Below are 23,259 nucleotides of genomic sequence, written 5' to 3' on the forward strand. Positions count from 1 at the left end.
CAGAAGTGGAATTGCTGAACCATATAGTAATTCTATTTTAAGTTTTTGAGGAACCTCCATACTGTTTTCTGCAGTGGCTGCACCAGTTTGCAGTCCCATCAACAGTGTAAGAGGGTCCCTTTTCCCCATATCTTGTCAACACTTCTTATCTCTTGGTTTTTTGATGACAGCCATTCTAAAAATGTGTGAAGTGATATCTCATTATACTTTTGATTTACATTCCCACCTTAAAATTATACAACGTTATATGTCAATTATATCTTAATAAAAAATTTATACATAAATTGGCGGTGCCCATTTTCCCCAAAACACTATATGTAGTCAATCCTTGAACAATGCAGGGATTGGGGCACTGACCCATGTGGAGGCAAAAAGTCTATATAACTTTTGACACTCCTAAAATTAGCCTACTACTGACTGGAAGCCTTACTGATAACACAAACACTTGACTAATAATATATTTTGTTTGTTATGTGTATTATGTACTATATTCTTATAATTATGTAAGCTAGAGAAAATAAAATATTATTATGAAGGGGCATCTGGGTGGCTCAGTTGGTTAAGCGTCTGCCTTCGGCTCAGGTCATGATCCCAGGCTCCTGGAACTGAGCTCCACGTCAGGCTCCCTGCTCAACGAGGAGCCTGTTTTTCCCTCTACTTCTGCCCCTCCTCCCCATTCATGCTCTCTCTCTTGCTCTCAACATAAATAAACACAATCTCTAAAAAATTTCTTAAAAAGAAAATATTATTATAAAAATCATAAAGAAAGTACAGTACTGGATTTATTTTTAAAGACAATCTCTTCAGTAAATGGTGCTAGGAAAATTGGAGAGATATATATAGGAGAATGAAAGTTGACCATTCTCCTACACCGTACACAAAGATAAGCTCTAAATGGATGAAAGACCTCAGTGTGGGACAGGGATCCATCAAAATCCTAGAGGAAAACATAGGCAGTAACCTCTTCAACAACGGCCACAGCAATTTCTTTCAAGACATGTCTCCAAAGGCAAGGGAAACAAAAGTGAAAATGAACTTTTGGGACTTCATTAAGATAAAAAGGTTCTGCACAGCAAAGGAAACAGCCAACAAAACACAGAGGCAACCCACAGAATGGAAGAAGATATTTGTAAATGACACTACAGATAAAGGACTGATATCCAAGATCTATAAAGAACTTCTCAAATTCAATACCCAAAAAACAAATAATCAAGTCAAAAAATGGGCAGAAGACATGAACAGACACTTCTCCAAAGAAGACATACAAATGGCTAACAGACACATGAAAAATGTTCATCATCATTAGCCATCAGGGAGATTCAAATCAAAACCACATTGAGATAATACCTTATACCAGACTGAATGGCAAAAATTGATAAGGCAAGAAACAAAAAATGTTGAAGAAGCTGTGGAGAAAGGGGAATCCTCTTACACTGTTGGTGGGAAGGCAAGTTGGTACAGCCACTCTGGAAAACAGTGTGGAGGTTCCACAAAAATTTAAAAATAGAGCTACTCTATGACCTGACAATTGCACTACTGGGTATTTACAACAAAGATACAGATGTAGTGAAAATAAGAGGCATGTGCACCCCAATGTTCATAGCAGCAATGTCCACAACAATCAAACTGTGGAAAGAGCCGAGACGCCCTTCAACAGAAGAATAGATAAGAATAGATAAAGAAGAATAGATAAAATAATAGAATATAGAATATATTCTATTCTATATAATATAATATAATATAATAATAAAGAAATAAAGAATAGATAAGAATAGATAAAGAAGATATATATACATATATGTATGTATATATACAATGGAGTATTACTCAGCCATCAGAAAGGATGAATACCCAACTTCTGTACCAACATGAATGGAACTGGAGGAGATTATGGTGAGTGAAGTAAGTCAAGCAGAGACAGTCAATTATCATATGGTTTCACTTATTTGTGGAGCATAAGGAATAACATGGAGGACATTAGGAAAATGAAGCGGGGGGAGGAATCAGAGACGGAGACAAACCATGAGAGACTATGGACTCCAGGAGACAAACTAAGGGTTTTAGAGGGGAGGGGCGTTGGGAGATGGGTTACTCTGGTGATGGGTATTAAGGAGGGCACAGATTACATGGAGCACTGGTTATTAGATGCAAACAATGAGTCATGGAACACTACATCAAAAACTAATGATGTAATGAATGGGGACTAACATAACACAATAAAAAAATTATAACAAAAAATAAAAATAAAAATTTGTGTAAATGGCCTTGCACAGTTCAGATCTGTGCTGTTCCAGGGTCAACGGCAGTCTGAACTTTCCCAGGCTTTTTTTTTTTTTTTAAGATATTATTTATTTATTTGACAGAGAGAGAGATCACAAGTAGGCAGAGAGGCAGGCGGGGGGGGGGGTGGGGGGGGGAAGCAGGCTCCCTGCTGAGCAGAGATCAGCAGGGCTTGATCCCAGGACGCTGAGATCATGACCTGAGCTGAAGGCAGACACTTAACCCTGAGCCACCCAGGCGCCCCAGGCTTTTAAGGATCATTTGAAAATATAACTTTGAACAACTTCAAAACAGACATACAATGATTCATTTGGCCATTCTTTTATCACTGAATACATTTTTTTTTCCCACTGATAAACTGCTTTGCACAGAAAACTGGCTGAATCAGTAAATTCCTAGGTCAGAAAGTTTGAATATTTTAAATACTCCTGGAACCATATTGCTAGATCGATGTCAGGAAAGCTTTGTTCCAACACAGTCCCCCTCCTGTCAGGCATGAGAGCCCTCCTCCCAGATGCCTGTGTAAACGCACCAATCAGCGACCACAGTGTAACGGCAGCCTCTGTACAGGTTTCTAAGGACAGAAGAGACTCAGGCCACCACAGAGTGATCAAAATGGATTCTCCCTCTCTGCTCTTAAAACATTTCAGAAGTGAAAGGACTTTTTAAGAGATCCTCACTCACTCACTTCTGGAAATTTCCCTGCTTGACCAGAATGGTCCATAAATGTTTAGGCAGCTGGCAAGGCAAGGGAGAAAGAAGTTTATTGGATTTGGGCTCCTCTAATTAAAACTTTTTTTTTTCTACTTGGCTTTACTTTTTCACAGTTGTCATCTTGCTCTAATGTTTTATTCATTCCATTTGGCAGGACGGACTTCCTCTCCAGCACCCATCTGGATAGTTCACTGGCAATCCCCCATCCTTAGGGCCCAAGGCCAAGGGGCCATGTCAGTGTTTTAGGGGGAAGGTGTTGGCCACAAAAGTTCTGTTAACTGAACAGAACTAGGCCCCCCAACAACAGTTGAGTCATACTGTTACATGCAGACACTTTGGAGGAATGGAGGGAAGCAGCAGGGCCAGGAAAGGTGACGCTGCCCCAGCATGGGCAGCTGCCATGCTCTTAGTGGGACTCACCATGGGGCTGCTGAAGGCCGTGTGCTTGGACAGCATGCTGGCCCGCTTGGCCTCGGCCCGGCTGCCTGTGCGCCGATGGGACTTGGTGCTCTGGCTCCTATGCATGACGCGGACGCTCTGGTGGCTCCCTACGCTGCCACGCTGGGGCAGCGAGCCCCCTCTGGGCACTGCCTCTTCCTCTTCTGAGTCTGCTTCCTGGTACCTGGCCAGGCGCTGGGCTGTGGGCAGAGGGACATGGGGTGACACATCACAAGGAGGCTAGGAAAATGAAAATGATTCAGAACACTCGCTACCCTCGCTTGCTTCAAGGTAAGGTCACATCTAATAAGAGTTTCCACGGAGAGGTGGAGGCTGCTCTCATTTTATCTGGACCTACCGTCAACCTGGTGAGGCTGACATTCTCAGCCCACTGCACAGATAAGCACACTGAGTCATAGAGAACATAAGGAACTTGCTAATAAGCACATAGGGCTCATCCAGGTCAAGGTGATGCCAAAGCTCAGGTCCAGTGCCTTTTGGTACAGTAGCCGTCCCAGTCCACAAACAAGGAAGGAGTAGACAGAGATAGGTTCACATACAGCCCCTCCATTCGGGTGGACCCTAGGAGTGATGAATGGGGTCTGGGCATCAGACAACAGGGACAAAGGAGGGGAAGACGAGGAAGGCCTAGCCCACAGGATAGTCTGGCTCCAGGATCTGCCCTTTAACCTGGGGTCATGGAACCACCTGGCTCACTGGGGCTGTCAGGACAGGTCCCAAGTTGAATCTCTACCCTGCACTCACACAGAAGTAATGGTTCTCAGGCTGTGCTGATGGTGCTTTCCTATGAGAAATCCTTGTTCAAGACCAGGTAGGTGGTAGGTACTGCCTGCATTTACCCTGGATGGATGAAGCCTTACCCAACAGGGAAGCTCAGAGTCCTTGTGGGTTGCACAGGGTGGACAAATGCTGCCAGGATAGAGACCCAGCAGGCAAGGCTCCACTGAAGACGACCTTGACTGCATTGTTACGCTTGAGCCGTCAAGGGGGCACTTCCCAGAAAAAGTCCCCGTGGTCCTGTGGCCACTCAGTGAATTACGAGGTCCTTTTGCACTGCTTCTTGCTAATGGATGGTTCTGAACACATTTTTCTGGCTTTGTCCAGTTAGTTCAGCTTGTTTCATTATGGATGAGCAAGGAGACTATTCATGAAGATTAGTCATTCAAAACAACCAATTACTAGGAACTCCAAGAGCATGTCCAGTGCTGGGTGTGAGCACAAGGTATCTTAACACATGGCCTGACTGAGGGGCTAAGAAGGGCCCTCCAATCTGGGCATGCCTGTGGCGTTGGTCTGTCCTATGAGCCAGGCCTTATATTCAACATCTTTCTTTAGGAAGACTTTTCTTTAGGGATGGGAAAAACAGAAAAAACAGAGATAAGGAAAGGTAAGTCATCCATGGTCACAAGGCCAAATAATTGCCAACACCAGGATTCAACTCAGGGAATCCCTTACCCCAGAAGTAAATCTCCTCCTGCCCCTCCCACCCACGCCTGGCTGATGGATGTCCCAGTTTGGTGGTAAATGAACGGCGAGGAAGAACAAAACCCAGATGCAGTGCTGTCAAGCTTCTGGGCTTGTGCATTAGGAGCCTGGTGTCAACCTCTCGAAGGATGCACAAGCCCGTGCCACTCTCTTGCAGCACTAGTTGGATATTAGTCTAAAAGAAGCAATTCCTCAGACCACTGCTGATGTGTCTGTGGTCTACAATGATACGACAATGTGGCCTAAGTGACACTCTCAGTGTTGCTGGGGAAGATGGAGGCAAGAAGCAGGTCATGCCTCATTCTGGGCACACAATGTCACCAGGACAAGAGGTCAGAGATGGCCCAACCCACTGTCTTGAGATATGTGAACTGGGTTCATTGTACAAAGTCAAAGTCATTTTAATTCATTTTACTAATAAGATCTAAGAGGTCAGGTCATGGGCAGTAACAACTGAAGTTGCTCTTGGCCTCAGGTGCATGTCAATGACTGATGACAGCACTTCTTTTAAACATGCAGCAGAGAGGCCTGCTTGTTTTGGTCTTCACCAGAAATGCTTTCCTGTGTCTTCTAGGGGCAATGCAATCCTTTGATTTTATGATAAGCATCTGACAACTGTCAAATTTTTTCTGTAATCTTAGTTGGGATTCTGCCCATGGAGCCTCAGGTCCAGCTTTCGAAGGCTGCTTCCGACCCAACTTCAGACCTGGGTCTCTGGCTCCTTTATAATTAGGCTAAGCTCTGCTTTTAGGCAAATGGACTCTTCTGCACAAGGCTGAGGAGTTACGGAAGGGACAGTGTGAGGGGGACAGATGGACAGTCACTGACCATGTATTTTGGGTGGCAAATAAAACAATAAACATAGTGGATAAGTTCCTATGACTTCTGTTTAATATGATTACTTTAATTTTACATAAAGGGCGTTACTGGATATCCTAATTCTCAGTCTATGAAACTCACAAAAACCCCATGCCTCTAACAGATCTTTCCCACCATATCCCCCTAAAGAACAGCTTCCTAATGATGTCCATGTACTGATTCCTGTTCTTTATTTGCTTCTGTTCCCATGGCAAGACTTTCACATTTTCAGATGCTGTTGCAGGAAGAACAGGGAGTCCTAGTTGCAGAGCTGGTTTGCCTCTCAAAGGTACCATGGCACCACAAACACTACTGTGGCACCAAGACCCTTATCATGGTGCCCTCTCCTGGCTCTGATGGGTGTTCTAGTCATACCCTCCACTGATGAAGTGGATGGTTCCTGTAGGGGCTCAGGGAGGACAGAGGCAGCCAAGGATAAGAAAAGGAGAGGGGGGAGGAGTAACCATCCATAAAATTCAAATGGGTGTGATATTTCATTCCAGCTTTCACGAACAACATTTTCTAAGGCAAAGAATACAGCATGAAATGCCCAATGCCTTTCTGAGACTTTCAGCTAATAACAAGAAGACCGACAGGTGACAACAAAAACATCTCTTCATTTCTTGGTGTGGTAAAGAGACTGGGTGCCTCAGAAGTGAGTTCCTCAACAATGTCCTCTTTGGTTCTCTTATCTGGCAGAAAATGAGTGTTTAAGCAGATGCCCACCACACTGAGATACTGCAGTGAATAGGGCGCTGTCAGCAACATGGAATTCTGTATTTGTTTCTATAAATGCTGCCACGCTTCAGTCTCCTGAGTTGCTCCAACAGCCTTTCTATGTTTTATTCTCGCTCAAAAATCAGCAATCTCTGAAGTTTGTGTGTGTGTGTGTGTGTGCGCGCACACGTACATGTGCGCACACACGCGTGTATGTGTGTCCAGGCATGTGTGCATGTAGCTTTGACATAGCAGCTCTCTGTCCAGCCCAGACTGGGAGTCCCCACCCCCAGACTCACCATTTGCATCATGGGAATATTCTATGCCAGACACGGTGCATCTTCGGAAAACCATCTTATTCTCAGTTAAAGTGCCAGTTTTATCTGAGAAGATATACTGTATCTGCCCTAAGTCTTCCGTGATGTTCAGAGCTCGACACTGCAGCTGCGAGTCCGTTTCTTCATCATACAACTCTATATCCTGATGAATGAAGTACACTTGGCATACTTTAACAATTTCAATGGAAACATATAAGGAAATTGGGATCAAAACCTAGAAGACATAAGGCATACACATGAACAATTAGGAGGACTAGGGAGCTGCAGAAGTAGTCCGAACTATTCAAATGACAAATGACTACAACCACAAGTAAGTAGGGACTATACTGTACCTTTAAGAGCTTAACCAGGTTGGTTTAGAGTCAGTATTGGAAAAGTATGAGGATATTGGCAAAAAGTTTAAACTAGGACAGACTATGATGTCACTGCAGAGCAGAAATCCACTATCGTGTCTGGAAGAATGGTAACCATGGCTTGGATAGAAGCAAGCATTTTCATATTACTAAGTTGTGCTTGAGAGAAGCTAGGAAAGGAAAGAGGAGAAAGAAAGAGAAAAAAACACATGGCACAGTCAGAGTCCTCATAAGCAAAGTCACCTCGCACCACAGCGGCACTTGGCCCCCAGGCTCTCCCAGGGCTCCTGGCAACAAGAGCTTCCCATCCCGCGGACACAACCCCACGGTTCAGAAGAGACAGTCTTTCCAGAGGCTGGTTGTGTTGAAGGACAGTTTCTGGGATCTTGTACAACACAGAGCAAAGGGAAGAAGTCTTTGGGAAGAATATTTAGTTATACTTTGACAATTTAAGAATAATCTTCGTGAAGGCAGTGTTTAAATTCTTGTTAATAACAGTATTGAGTTGATGTTCATGGGCTCAGAATATCATATCCAGACAGACTACCTGGGTTCTCCTGGTAACTTGATGTTAACACAACACCTACCACACTACCACACTACTCTAGTGCTACTACTACTACAAAGCTAGAATGAAATTTGCATTCGTAAAAAAAACTAATTCGGAAAGTTCCTGTTGTATGAAACAAATGCAATAAAAGACAACAGATCTCCCCTCATAGATAAAGGCTAAGGAGAGGTCCTCTGTGCACTTTGTGTTCCTAAGATGACACTCACTGCCCCTTCCCTACTCTTAAACAAGACTTTTGGGCATAGATTCTCACTTAGTGATGGGGAATTGCTCATGAGGCATGTGAACTAATAATACTAATGGTAATAATAATAAAAATAAAAACCAATGCTGCAAAATGCAATGTGATAGCCTGAATTCAATCTTGGAACAGATAAAGCACATTAGTGCAAAGACTAGTAGAAGCCAAATGACATCTAGAACTTATGGCAAAGTACCAAAGTTGGTTTCTTGGTTTCAACAATTTTACCATAGTAATGTAGTTAAGTTCACATTAGGGGACTCTGGGTAAGGGACATATTGGCACTTTCTGCGCTATTTTTTGTAACTTATCTGTAAATCTTAAAATTATCCCAAAATAAAATTTAGGGTCTTTTTAAAGAAGTAATTGAATAGAAAAATAAAACACAATTACCCAAAAACCAACCTTGCAAGGCCTAAGAATCCTAGGAAAATGTTAACTTGAAAAGCACCCAAAGAAGACCCTATAGATAAATTAGGTAGAAAAGTAAGAAGCAGCACATTAGGTAGATGTATCTGTGGTCCTCCCAGATGCAGAATTTATAGGACATTCTTAGCAGAGTATGATAACTTTAAGTTCTTACCAGAAAATTAAGCAATTATCAAATAGTACTTAATACTGTTACCTGCAGAACTATTATCATTGTCAAAAACGAGTAGACTGCAGCCGTGACTGGGGATAAAGAGCTGCCGTCAGACTCAGGGACATCAAATAACGATTTCTTCTCCTGATACCTCCGTACCCACAGTCCGTGTCCTACAGCAACATTCAAAAAGAAACATCATTCATCCAATGGGAAAAATAAGACACCACTAGTGCAAATTAAAGCAAAATTCTAAGACTATGGACACAGGCACACTGGCTCTCATTAGCCTTCCCTGCCATGTAAGAAAGAAAAGGGGCACGGCAGGGACTGCTGACACCCACAGTTGGATTGCTGGAAGACACTGGTTCTCGGACTCTCCCTTGCGTCAGGCATTTCCCATTATTGGCACTGAAAAGCACAGCGGTCATGAGGCAGAAACTGGGTATGGGCTGGCAGCTACCAATGGGAAATCCCAGAAAAGGAATTTCCCAGCATGTGCCTCACAAAACACGTCTTGTCAGTAGGCCCCAGATACTGCCTGTTATTGACCCTTGCTATGGATTCAAATTGCACATTATCAGAAGCCAGTGGAAATGCACATTATTTCACCTACTGGGTCCCATGCCTATCTGACAACAGAAGCCCTTTTCATGACCCATATACTTGTGTCTTTCACCACTGAGCTCCAAGACCACATCACACCTGTCTGCTTCAGGATGGTAACTGGACAGGGGATGGGGTGATGATCATTTACCCAGAGGCTCAACACGGTTACCTGCAAGGCACTCCCAAGGCAGCATGCCAGATCTGGAGCCCATCAAAGGCTGGACAACACCAGAGTCCATGTGCAAGCTAACTGCTAGTCCTTTCTTAGGACACAGATGCTTTTTGCCCCCTTTTCTCACAGAGTTCTGATTAGGAGCATTTGTACTTCTCTTGCTCTGTTATTCTCAGTTTATCACCAGGTGACTAATACTTCTTCTGCTGAAATCATTATAACTGCTGTGATTAAACCATTCTTTCATCCAAGAAGTTTCAAATTTGAAAAGTAACATTACTTTGTAAAGCTCATTCATCGAGGCCTCTCTAACATGGCCTGCACTGATACAACCAGCCCTTGAGTCTAAGTGGATGACAAACGCGTGTTTTAACTTTAGAGCGCTGGGTCAGAATGAGTGGTTGGCAGCCCACTGGGCTCACCTGGAGGCTGTCCAGCAGTGCCCTTTTATTTGTGACCCATGAAGGAGACTTACCAACTGCAGAAAACAGAGACATACAGATGAGGAGGAGGACACACCAGAGCACATCGCAGTTCATCTGCCTCTCAAGCTGGCTGCGTTTGTAACGGGGCCCGCTGTTGTTCAGCAGAGCCTTGGTTTCATGTCCTGTGTGGGGAGCAAGAGGGATGTGGTAAATTGGTGCCCAGCAGTGGAGTGACCACACGCCCCAACTCACGGACTGAAGCATAGTGCTGCCATCCATTCATACTTACAGGATAGGCTCAGTCAAAAACACAGGGTATGAAATGAATCCCAAATACGTAAACAACCGTGGAGAAACAATGGGAAGAAATAAGTTAAAATGCTAGGAGAGAACACTTTTGGTTGAGATACTATTAGAAATGTTTCTTCTTTCTGTTTTCCGGGCTTTCTAATTTTTTACAATGTCTACGTGCTACTTTTGTAATCAGAAAAGAAAAAAAAAAAAAAAGGACAAGGAGCAATGTTCAAGGGCACCCAGCACAGGTGGCAAGCCAGCGGCATCACAGACCGCATGTGCCATGGCCAGGCCTACCTGCATAGATGACGATGCCAACAACAGCTTCCGTGTTTCTGATGGTACATCCTCGCAGAAGCAGGTTTTCTTTATATAGCCCGGCCTTTTTCCCATTGTCATGTATCCTGTCGAGGAAAAGGTGGCATGCATCACAGGGATGTTCACAAGCACCTTGCATCTCAAGGAGCATCGCCTGGGGGTTAGGAAGGTCTGGATGCTGGGAAGAGAAACAGAGAACTCCGGGAGTGGGTGGCTCGTCTCCGTGGATCTCTGCAAGAGCTGAGAGGGAGCTGGTGCTCACTAGTAACTGGGCTTCTAGAAGTATCTCAACAGCTGGATGTTTCTTTATTTTGTCCATGGACTTTGTGAAATAGTAAGACAGATATATCTGTGCCCCCGGTTCCTGACACAGGGCTCCTAAAAACCCTGCTATATAGGGGTGCTACCAGGATCTTTTGTTCTAATACTTAGTCTTTGACTCCAGTTCCCAGCAAAGGACTCCTAAAACTCTTGTAATTTCCCAGTGATAAGAGCACCAGGAACATCTCTGAACCTAGTTTTTCCTGACATAGGATACTACATCCTTTTTAATTTCCTGGGAGACAAGAGTAGGTGTTGATCTTATGAAGCCACTCCGGGTGGACTCCTGGTTGTGGTTTAGTCACCAGGAAGACCAGGGCAGGACTAGAAACTTAAGAGTTTTCAGCCTCACCTTCCATTCTCTAGAGAGTGTGGAGGGGCTGGAAATTAAATTAATCATTGATTGTGTCTATGTGATGAAGCCTCCATAAAATCCCAATACTAAGGGGTTCGGAGAACTTCTGGGTTGGTGAACACGTGGAGGTGCGGGAAGAGTGATATGCCCAGAGAAGCCGCCGAAGCGCTGCGTCCCTTCCCACATTCTTTGCTCATGCATTTCTTCCATGTGGCTGTTCCCCTCTATCCTTTATCATATCTTTTTATAATAAACGTAAACAGTAAGCAAATTGTTTTCTGAGTACTGTGAGATGCTCTAGAAAATTAATCAAACCTGAGAAGGGGGCTGTGGGAACCTCGGATTTATAACAGATCAGTCAGAAGGACAGGTGACAGTGTGGACTTGCGGTTGGCATTTGGAACGAGGAAGTCTTGTGGGACTGAGCCTTAACCTGGAGGATCTGACACTGTCTGCAGGGGGTGTCAGAATTGAGTTAAATTATAGGACACCCAGCTGCTGTGACAGAATTGCTTGATATGTAGGAAAACCCCGCATGGACAAATTGCTGTCAGCATCACAGGCTTGTTTTCATCACAGGGACAGACCACAGCTAGAGAGGGTAGACCCGGGAACTATAAGACTGAGTGAGAAGTTGGCCAGGGAAGGTTGCTCTGTGGTCTTGTGCCTATTTCCTGCTCATCATGGAGAATACTGCTCCTCATCAGTACCTTGTGTTGTCACAAATAGACAAATTTTTCTTTTTCTTTAAGCTTTCATTTAAATTCCAGTTACTTAACATACAGTGTAATATTATTTTCAAGTCTACAATACACTTTTGAGTCTGCAATATACTACAGTACAATACCCGGTGCTCATCACAAGTGCCCTCCTTAATCCCCATTGACAATTAAATTCATTCCTCCTCCAACTTCCCCTCTTGTAACTATCAATCTGCCTATAGTTAAGAGTCTGTTTCTTAGTTTGCCCCTCTTTTTCTCCTTTAAGCTTACTTGTTTTGTTTCTTAAATTCCAAACAAGAGTCAAATCATACGGTAGTTGTCTTTCTCTGACTGACTCATTTTGCTTAGCATAATACACTCTAGCTCCAACCACATCATTAGAAAATGGCAAAATTTCATTCTTCCTATGGCTGAGTAATATTCCAGTGTGTGTGTGTGTATGCGTGTGTGTGTGTGTGTGTGTGTGTGTCTGTATTTCTTATTTATCCATCAACTGATGGACATTTGGGCTCTTTCCATTATTTGGCTATAGTAGATATAGCCAAATAATATATATGTTTATATATATATGCCATAAACATTGGGTACATTATCCCTTTGAATTAGGACTTTTGCATTCTTTGAGTAAGTACCTACTAGTACAATTGCTGGATCCTAGGGTAGTGCTATTTTTTACTTTTTTTTTTTTTTAAAGATTTTATTTATTTATTTGACAGAGATCACAAGCAGGCAGAGAGGCAGGCAGAGAGAGAGAGAGAGGGAGAAGCAGGCTCCCTGCTGAGCAGAGAGCCCAATGTGGGGCTCGATCCCAGGACTCTGAGATCATGACCTGAGCCAAAGGCAGAGGCTTTAACCCACTGAGCCACCCAGGCGCCCCATATTTTTGACTTTTTGAAGAACTTCCATACTGCTTTCCAGAGTGGTTGCACCAGTTTGCATTCCCACCAACAGAACAGGAATATTCCTCTTTCCCCACATCCTCTCCAACACTTGTTTCTAGTGTTGTTGATTTTAGCCATTCTGACATGTGTGAAATGATATCACACTGTAGTTTTGATATCTATTTCCCGGATGACGAGTGATGTTGAGCGTCTTTCCATGCGTCTGTTGGCCAACTGCACGTCTTCTTTGGAAAAATGTCTATTTGTGTCTTCTGGCTATTTTTAAATTGGATTATTGGTTTTGGGTTGTTGAATTTGGTAAGTTCTTCATAGATTTTAGATACTAACCCTCATTATGTGAGATAATAGATTTCTGTTGTTCCAATTGCCTGGTCTACGGTGAGCCTGAGCAAACTGAGGCATCCTTTAACATTGCATCTGAGCCTCTGAGAAGAGCTTCTCTAGTTCAAGTCTCCTGGCTTCCTGACTCATCACAACCAGTCTCTTCCAAATCAAAACTGTCCCAAAGTCCAAGTGTGATGAGAGAGCTGTTTGGCAAGACTGTTCTGTGCACTGGGAAGGGCCACAGGCTGGCTCCTTGGGAAACCGTGGAGTTCAGCTAGTAAGTATTCTGCATAGCTATTCTTCCTCAGAAGATGTCATGTCTCCCTATCAGCACTTGCTGTTGGTAATGGGTTTTCCACATCAAGGCTCGTTCCTCCAGGGACCAGCAACCGGGCAGCAATCCATTAGTTCAAACGCAGAGGTGTGAGGTGTGCTTGTTGCTGACCAGTTGTCCCCAGGACCAGAGGCAGTAGGGTGAGAGTTCAGGGACCTTGGACGGCAGCCAGCTGCTCTTTCCTTCCCCTGGTCACATCACCTCCAGCACCTGGGCCCTCCTCTCTTCTCCACCCCAGATAGTGGTCCACCCTCACACACCTTGACCACACCAAGAGTGCCCTTCTTGACCACTCCTTCCTCATTTTTACATCTACTCAAATGTCAGTCCTTAATTTTACCCTCCTCCCTGGTTACTTTTTGAATCCACCTCCTTCTCCCTCCCTCTGTGCATCACTGCCCTAATGCAGGCTTCCAAGATTTCTCTGTTCAGAGACTGCAACATACTCCTTGCTGACCTGGATGCCACCAGCCTTGGTCCCTCCTGTCCATTTCTCACGCAGTCACCAGAGCAACCTTTCAGTGTGTGCACCTGAATGTTGCATTCTCCTGGGAGATTCTGTGTGATCTCCTTACTTCTTCAGGCTTCACACACATGGCCCAGCTGATTCTGCAGCATCTTTGTGGGCTCTTCCTGTGCAGGCTTTGGGCTCTAGCCACCTCGCACTGCACATCCTTCTACCCATGCTGCCTCTCATTGCAGTGCAGCCAGTTAGCCTAGAGATGCCTAGCCTGCTAGCCTGGGCTCACATTTTATAAACTTCAGGAAGGTTCTCTGGGTTAAGCTCCCCAGGCCTTGCAGCCAGGAAACTCTAGAGTATTCTTTGATGCCTCTTTGTGTCCACTTCTAAATATGAGCTCCTCAAATCTTATTCTGTTTGGCACCCCTGATATCTATCTCTAAGCCTGGCAAATGCTGAAGGTCGCACTGCCCTCAGCTTTAGGTTGGATCCATCCAATGGTTATGTCACAAGGACAGGGCCGTGAACACAGGCAAGGGAGGATGAGGAGCTCATTCCCTGGCTCCTTTTGGGGAGTGAGTATTGGGCTGGGTGTGTCCCTAGACTAGGACTATGAGCCTCCCCAGGTGACCCCCTTGACATGAGTCCAGGTGGCCACTCCTGTCCTGGGGCCACTGGACCTCACAGTGGTGACAGCTCAGCTGCTACCAACTCTTGTGGCTCCATCCACTCCTGTTTCAAGGACCTTAGCAAAAAGACCCCTCTCCACAGATGTGAATCTGAGTGCCAGATCTGTTGCCCAAGGGAACTCTGAGTGACAGGTAGGGAGAAAGAAATCATAGAAGAATTTTCTTTAAGTTAATAGTTGATCAAGTTTTTGTTTATCTAATGTAAGTGCAAAAATAACCCAATTGTGTGTTTTGTGTCGATGATGGATTTTCTTGAGATATAAATGTCACTTAAAGGTGTCAAGGTAAAATAAATTTTTCTAGTTTTAACGAGTCCAGTTGGTACAGTTCATCTTAATGCCTGGTCATCGGTAGTGCATACATCTCGAACATAAACCCATAGTTCCATCCAGACACTGGGCTGGAGAGTGGAAAGGGCCCATGAGGGCTCTCGTGCTGCTGTCTCTTACAGGTGACAGTGGTGTTGGAGTGTGTCATCTGCAGGGCAGAGAGACTACCCCAACAAGCATGACCAGGTTTGCAATGGCAGGTTCCCAGCCCTAGGTGGTCCTATAAGGCTCTGTAGCATGCAGGGAGGGAGCTCAGGACTTACTCTGTAGAAGACTTTGGGATCAGAAATAGAACCTGTATGTACAATTTGAAATGGAATTTTATTTCAGACTAAACCAACCAACCTCTCTGCTTTATTCCTAAAGGTAAACGAAAATGTTTGATTGACTGGTGGCTTCTGAAATCACCCACCATATGCCATGAGGTTGGCTGAGCACAGCTGAGCTGGGTGCTGCTGGGGCACTTAGCCACTGAACTGGTCTCCATTCACTGGGGCCTCTCTGGGCTGCAATGCCTTGGGTCAGGGAGAAGGAGCCAACAGGGGTGAAGAACAGGATTTCATTAGTGCTTAACTCTGGGATTGTACTAAACAACGGTGAGCATTAAGGTGCCCTTGAATAATGAAGGTCCTAACACTTTTTTTTTTTTAAATTTTAACAGCTTGAGATACATTTTGCATACCATAAAATTCACCTGTTTAAAGTGTACAGTTGAGCATTTTGTTTTGATTTTTTTGTATATTCACACAGTTGTGCAGCTATCACTACCAGGTAATTTTAAAGCATATTCACCATCCCAAAAGGAATCCCCATAACCACTGGCAGTCACTCCCCATTCCCCTTCCACCCCCCAAACCCTGAAAATCACTAACCTGCTTTCTATCTATAAAGACATTCCTATTGAAGACATTTCATCCCAATGGAATCACATACCATGGCTAATACCACTCTCCTGCCTGACATGTTATAATACACCTCATGCTTCCTCCACAGACAGTTAAAGGATTATTTCTCTTGTTGCCTTGCACATGAATTTCTTTCTTTCTTAGTTTCTAAATACATGATCTTACTTTTTCTTGGAATATTTCAAGCCTATCTTAGAATTTCTGTATTTTCTTACCCATATACTAATATAAACAATAAAAAAAGGAAAGAAATAATTCACCTCATTCTTCACCCATATTCTTTTCCTTCCTTCTCATGTCAGCCACTGTTACTTCCAACATTAGGAGGAAGTCATGTTAGGAAATGCAGAATAATTTGCCTAGTGAGTGGGCAAAGCTAGAATTCAGACTTGGGTCTTCTTCCTATAAACCCAAGCTTGGATCTCTCTAAGTGTAAATGGCTAAAGTTTTGAGTTCAGATTGGCTGGTCCAAATACGAGTGAAACTGGTATTGCTGGTATAAAGGGCAGCTGGGCTTGGCCTGGGATCCCTGGCTGGAGCAAGGTCACAGGGCAGCAGCTGAGTCAAGGTTGAAGGGAGGCCATTCTCAGCAGATAATGAAATCCAGCAAACCAGCCTACCAGGGAACTGGCTGCTGATCTGCTCCCTGGGTCTAAGCTGCAGATCTACCTCCCAAGTTAGCCCCACTCCTGAGCATAAGGACCAGTATGGGAACTGGGGCCTCCCTTCTCTCAGGGGAGGAACAGGCCCCTCCCCTGACACTCCACTTCCCTGCCCCCACGCCCCTCACGCTTCCTGTAGCACTTCAGCCTGGCTAGGGAATAGAGCTGCTCATGCTGGCTGCAGCACAGCACCAAAGGGAGAAACTTTAACACACAGTCCCCTATGTCCCACCTCCTGAGACCCTGCCTCAGTTGGCCTGCTAGAGGCCCATCGGCACCCTGACCTTCCAGTGGCCAATCCAAAATACCTGGCGTGGTGGAAATGGTAAATCACAACTAAACCAGAGCCCAAGTATGCAAAGACCTGAACTGGCAGCCCGGCAGCATCTAGACTAGCAGGACTTGGGACCAGGCTTGGAGATGAGTCTCACAGCAGGACGACAGGTTGGAGAAAGTCTGGCAAACCTAGGGAGCAGAGTGGGAAGGATTCATGCAGCAGGCAACTGTCCTTCTTGCCTTTCTTTCTTAGGAGATGGACCAGTGAGGTCACTCATGTTAAAAACGTTTGTTGGAGGCATCTGCTGCAGAAGCTGAGTAAGCCTGGCTGGCTGGGGGGCAAAACGACATCCACTCAAGCAGCCATCTGCCAGAGAACGCAGAGGCTGAGGGTGCTGAGTCAGCTAAGGGCTCAGTGTGGAGGTGATGCAGACACTGGGGGTAAGCAAGGAACCAGGGGACGCTACCTCTCATTGATCACCACCTCCCCACACCCGAAAGTCAGCATTGCCCACATGGTATCTCCACCAGTCTGGCTTTTTGCTATCTTCTTTTTTCCTAATAAGAGTCCTTCCCCTTTCTTTGAGGCTTTCATCTCTGGCCCTGTTTCTCCTTTTTAGGCCAGATTTCTAGAAAGAGCAGAGGAAAAATATAATTCCTCTTCTACCTCCTGCAATCTGGACTCTGACCCTCTGGGTCTGCACTCCGATGGTGTGGCCTTCCCATTCCTTAGGCTGCCCCTGGAGTGCGGCAGGAAGATTTTCTCCTGAATGTCCCTGCTTTGCCTCCATCGTTGGACATTCCCCTTGGAACCACACCCCATCACACCTAAGGATGCTTGCTCCTGACTGTGGGGTTATTCTGTCTTTATTCCTTTCCTTTCTTCCCTAGACCTCTGTCCCATGTTCCCAGGCCTGTTCCCTGACTTCATACATGACCTCTGGGGCAGAAGGTCCTCAAATCTTTATCTTTAGGTCCTACTCCCCTGAAGTTCTGTCCACATTCACTCCATCTGAGGCACTTGCCAGCTCCTCAAATTCAGGAAATCTCAAAACCCCATTACCTTCCTTCTATGGCTTCTCCTAATACACACACTGAAGACAAATCACCCTCCCTTTCCAACGGCACCTCTTGCCCTGGACACATTCATGTTCTCACTTACACCTCTCTCCTGATCCTTTTATCTCCCTGCTCTATGGTATTATCTGTAATGGTAATAATATTAGCAATAGTAGCAATGACCATAATAGTGGTAAATATTTATTAAGCACCCTTCTGAAAGCTTTCTGGTATTAATTTGATTAAACTTTGCTCCAAGGACTTGAGAGGGCTCCCATGATTCTCCCCATTTTACAGATGAATAAAGTTATTTAGATCATCTAAGGTCATCTAGCTAAAAGTGTGGGCTCCAGAGCCTGCTAGCCTAATTACTAAGCTGGACTTGTTTAATATCCCTATGACAAGCGTAGTTCCTGGAGGGCAGCACCGAGAGCTGCTGACTTAGGGTTGAATCCCTTTCAGTGTTAATCCAACTCAAGAGCAGGCAACAAAAGTGTGAGAATAGTCATCAGAGCACAGGAGCACTGCATCTTTCAGAAGTTTGGAGGAACCCCTATAGAAGAGAAGACAGACCATAAGAGAGGAGTACAGTCTTTGGTGAAGGATGTCTATCCTTTTTCTTTGGTAGAGTTGGCCTCACAAAATTACCCTAACAGCAAGAATGTGCATAGAATATTTCCCCTAGAAGATGCCTTCACCAACCTTCAAGATGGTTATTTTAGGGCCTTTGGAAACCCAGCATCTGTTCCATTTAGCTGATGTGGCCCTGGAGATTCACAGTGGTGCTGAGAATGGTGCCATGCGTGAAGTCTTGGGGACAATGGGTCAGTGGGCCTACAGAAGATGGTCCAGGGGGTCATCAGAGGGTGAAGGATCCATGGCAGACAAGTTACCTATGAGTAGTTGAGTATTCTCCTTCTACATTCTACATACTACATTTTAACATTTTTCTTAATGGGTTTTATTCTCTTTTAATTGGCTCCTTAAGGAATGACCTAGCACTTTCCAAATTCTGACCTTCAGGCATGGACCAGCAATTTTGGTGGGTAACTGGGTCCCCTCTTGGCAGCACACACATTTCACCATTTACTATTAACGCTTTTCATTCACTGCTCACCCTATAGCAGGATAAGAAGTCTACAGTGCGTTGGGGCACATGCAACAGTGCTGGATGTGCCAGTGACCCCGAAAATTCAAACATACACTGAGAGGTCTTGGAAATGGAGCCTACTTCCAGAAGCAGAGTATCCTGCCTCACCCCCACGTGTCTGTGGGGGCCACTACGTGCCTGGACCACAAAGCAGTTAGACCAGTCAGTTTATACCTCAAGCAAGAAAGCTGGCAAAGAGAAGGCCCCAAATTTTCCACACAGGAGAACTAAGCCTGGGAGAGCAGACTAAGGCTCCAAGAGGTCAAGCAGTAAGTCAGGGTAGGTCAGACCTACAGTCCTTCATGTTCTTGCACACACATCTCATTCATTCCCTGTGAGGCTGCCCCCAACAGCTTTGGCATCCAACTCAGCAACTCCATGCTGATGCTCCTCCCTCTTCTGTCTCATTGTTTTCCCCAAGTCAAAGGACTACACACACACACATACATACACACACACACACTCAGTATGACTGATATTTCTGAATGAATATGAAAGTAGAGAGACTCGCATATATGTCCCACGTACACATAGCCCAGCTTCTGCAAGTACACCACATGCTAAGCCTGTGTCATTTATCCACCTTTTTTGTCTTCTCATTTCGGAGCAAGGGACTGAACTACTTGACACATTATAGGCTGTACTTATTTTTTCATTTTTTTATTGTCTCTCTTTTCCTCTAACTAGAATGAAATAAACATAAAGGCAATAATTTTTTTTTTTTAACTACTCAGTTCACTGCATTACTCTCAGAGCCCTCAACAGGGCCTATCATGCAGCGGAGGCTCAACAAATACTCAGTGACTGAATACCTAAGTGAATGAATGAATGAGCTTCTACCCAGACTCCTCCTGGGTAGCCCCCATACTTCCACTTAATGGGGCCATGTGTACTCAGCCAACCATACTTCTCTTGTTCCCCTCATCCAACCTGGGCCAGCTAGAGGAAGGACAAGCTGTATTTTTTCATCACAGGCAGTGCGGGCAAGTTTCTACTGCAGATAGGATCTTACAAACCAGTCTCATAAGCATCCAAGAAAGCTCAGCTATGGGCAACATTCCTAAAAGGCTACACATGTGGCAAAGAATACTAAATGCTTATTTTTGAGCTGTGTGTGTGTGTGTGTGTGTGTGTGTGTGTGTATCAAACAGAAGATCAAGATCAAACATATGTACAATACTCACATGCAACCACGAAACCTAGTCAGGTCGTTGTTTGGCTTCTCACACTCGATTATGCTGGTGAACGTCAAAGGATTGAATTCGGAGACCTAAAACAACAGCATGCATACATTAGAGAAATCTGGGCTCAGACCGTTCCATTCTAGAAGGCACTTGTTCTTCGGTCTCATATCCACATGGGGCAGGGAAATTTCATGGAAGGAGTCTGCTCGGAAACCTCTGCAGAATGCCAATGGGCACACAGCACTTAGCTCAGGCTTTCTCATTTTTATACTGAATGATAACGGATCATTGTAGAATGAATAGCAATTAGTAGAACAGTGCTGGTGAGTAAGTGAGCTGGAAAGGATTATAGCTCTAATGAAAATAAAAGGCTAAGAGATAACAGCAAAGGAAGCCACTAATGATTGAAAGGGATGAATGAATTTTTTGAAACAGACCAGCACCTTCCAATTTCCTATACAGTTTAGAGAAGCAAATTCCATCCGGAAAATAGGAATTTATAATAAAATGACATTTCCTCAGTGTGCACTAAAATTTTTGCACAGGTATTTAATGACATACATTTAATGACAATTTCTCCATTATTTTACTTGATGAAAAATGGCAGCTCACCACAAAGTCTCTCATTGAGAATTTTGCCACTGAGAGATATAACACTGCCATAAGCCATATGACCAGATTAGGAGTGGAGAGAAGGAAAGGAGAGGAAAGGAGGATGGGAGGAAGAAAAATGGGAGGGAAATGCAGGGAATAGGCCTTTAATATATATAACTATCATTAATGGATTTTTAAAAAAATTAGCTCTCATTGCTCAGGCCTGTCATTCCCTTTTCTCTACCAAGTGTCACAACATGATGAAAAGTTGCATTGTCTTTGCTCACACAAGTAAATCATCACGTAAAAAGTGCAAGTGGTTAAAAATCAGAGCAATGGCATAAATATTGTTAACACCACCCCAGGTGATTATGACTCTACCACAACAACGTAGTTTCCTGCACAGAATATAGCCATAAAGGTAATTACTCAAACGTCAGTTCTTACTGTTTCCTAGTGCATCCTGTATATTAAAAAGAGAACTCACTGGATAATAGTAGCTCAATTCAATAGCTGAAATTAAAATGCCATTTTAAAAAACTCTTCTTGAGGTTTAATTAGCCATCAGCCTTGCTCCCCTTGGACTGAAATGGCCTCTGGCTCTATTTCTAGAGTGAGGCTATGTTTCAAGCTGCCTCGAGTTCATTTAAAGCCATCTGAAGTATCTTGAAGCCAGTTGGTTGCCTTTTCCAAGGCAGACATTTGCAGATGCAGCATCCAGGATAGCCATGAAGGGACTGAGTTCCACAGCACACCAGTATTATTCTTGGCAGACAAGAAGGGTGCACTTAAAATACTCTGTTTGTTATTCTTTCTCTCTAAGAAAAATGTAATGTGAATGGCTCAGAAATGGTAGGACATTCCGTCTCTGGACTCCAGTGCTGCATTCGGAACGTTCTATCAATAACCATGTGCCTTGAGGAATGTGCACGTCCAAGGCTCAGGTTGCCTGGTTTCATCTGCTTCATCTGGAGTTGGGGAGAATTTTGAGGATTTTTAGAATTGGAGGGATCTTCAGAGACTGTTACAATTCAACTGTGTAACCACTACCATCCTCACCCCATATCCCAGAATTTATATGTTGAAGTCCTAAACCCCAGAACCTCATAATAGGCCCACACAGGACCTTTAAAGAGATAATTAAGTTAAAATGAAGTCATTAAGGTGAGGCCTAATACAATGTGACTGGTATCCTTCTAAGAGGAAATTTGGATGCAGACATACACTGAAGGACAATCATAAAAAGAAAAAGGGAAGAGATGGCTGTTTACAACCCGAAGAAGGGTTCTCAGAAGAAACCAACCCTGTGGACAAACTGGTCTGGACTTCCAGCTTCCAGAACTGTGAGAAAGTGAATTTCTGTTGTTTAAGTAGCTAGACTGTGGTATTTTGTTATGGCAGCCCCAGCAAACCAATACAGAGACCATCTCTTAGTTTCTCATTTTAAAAAGTTTCACATGCAGAGCACATTTTTTGGGTGGGAAAATTCTACTTATATTGATTGTTTCTAAGTAAACTCATGATATAATAATACCCCATTTATTTCTCACTCATCTACCTCCCCATTAGTTTCATTCCAAACTGGCTTCAAGGTCATGCGCTAGTCACCATCATCTGCCAAACTTTTGTCAACACTGCCCCCTGGAGCATGGACAGAGTTAGAGGATTAGAGGATCCCAACCCACCCTTCCATTCTGAGCTTGTTAAATCCATTAAAAAACAAACAAACACAAAAAACACTTCCTCTTGGGGAAGATGAAAAAATTCTGGAGGTAGATGGTAATAATGGTTACACAACAACGTGAATAAAATTAATGTCACAGAACTGCACATTTAAAAATGGTCAAAATGGTAAATTGTGTGTTATATGTATATTTTTACCACAACAAAAAGAAAGTTTAAAAAAAAGCATATGTCCATACATTGAGAATCGATTGTGAAGAAAGGAATTACTCCTCAAGTATAACATAGCCCAGAAAACCAGGGATTTCAATATAAATACGGCAATATAAATACACCATGCATGCATAAGTAATTTTGGGGGCACAACTCTACTACATCACCAGCATCACTGTCGCCAATTACAATTTTTTGATAGCTTGTTAAATGTCAGGCCCCGTGCTACAAGCTACTCACCACCTTTTATGGCAGGGTTTGTTTTCATGCTACCTTTAATTTAAGGTGATTAGGGACCACGCCTAAGGTCATACCCAAGGTCAAGAGGCCTCTGAGTAACTGATGGCAGTTCCTTGGCCTTTCAGACATCCAGCTCAGCTGCTGACTCTCAGGCTATCCTGCTTTAACACGCAAAGATGACATTATGTTTAATAAGCCAGAAAGTGTGTAATTCTAAAGAAAATTTCAAAGATATTTAAACAAGTCTTTAAGTTTTAATGTTTTAAAAAAGATGCTTCCTATTAAATATATCCTGGTCTGATTGTTGATATCCACCTCCTTCCCATCTTCAGCAATGCTCGTGCATGTGGAGTTAGCAGAGTTCACCCAAAAATGGAGTTAAAAAAAAAAAAATCAGGAGATTTGAGATTTAGTCCTAGTTCTTCAGTTTAATAAATGTG

At 43.9% G+C, this 23,259-nt stretch overlaps 1 protein-coding gene across 1 annotated transcript in view; it reads right to left on the reverse strand.

The window, feature by feature from the left end:
• ATP10A (ATPase phospholipid transporting 10A (putative)) overlaps window positions 1-23,259 on the reverse strand; it is a gene marked incomplete at its 5' end in the record, with an annotated part of 107,718 nt that overhangs the window by 37,215 nt on the left and 47,244 nt on the right. The window contains 6 exons of the mRNA XM_080809662.1: window positions 3,415-3,632; window positions 6,813-7,065; window positions 8,642-8,772; window positions 9,856-9,987; window positions 10,397-10,503; window positions 20,090-20,175. Of these exons, the coding sequence (XP_080665788.1) occupies window positions 3,415-3,632; window positions 6,813-7,065; window positions 8,642-8,772; window positions 9,856-9,987; window positions 10,397-10,503; window positions 20,090-20,175 (927 nt within the window). The remainder of the gene's footprint in view (window positions 1-3,414; window positions 3,633-6,812; window positions 7,066-8,641; window positions 8,773-9,855; window positions 9,988-10,396; window positions 10,504-20,089; window positions 20,176-23,259) is intronic.

This window comes from Martes martes (assembly GCF_963455335.1).
Source record: "Martes martes genome assembly, chromosome: 7".
In the NCBI taxonomy this organism is placed as follows: Eukaryota; Metazoa; Chordata; class Mammalia; order Carnivora; family Mustelidae; genus Martes; species Martes martes.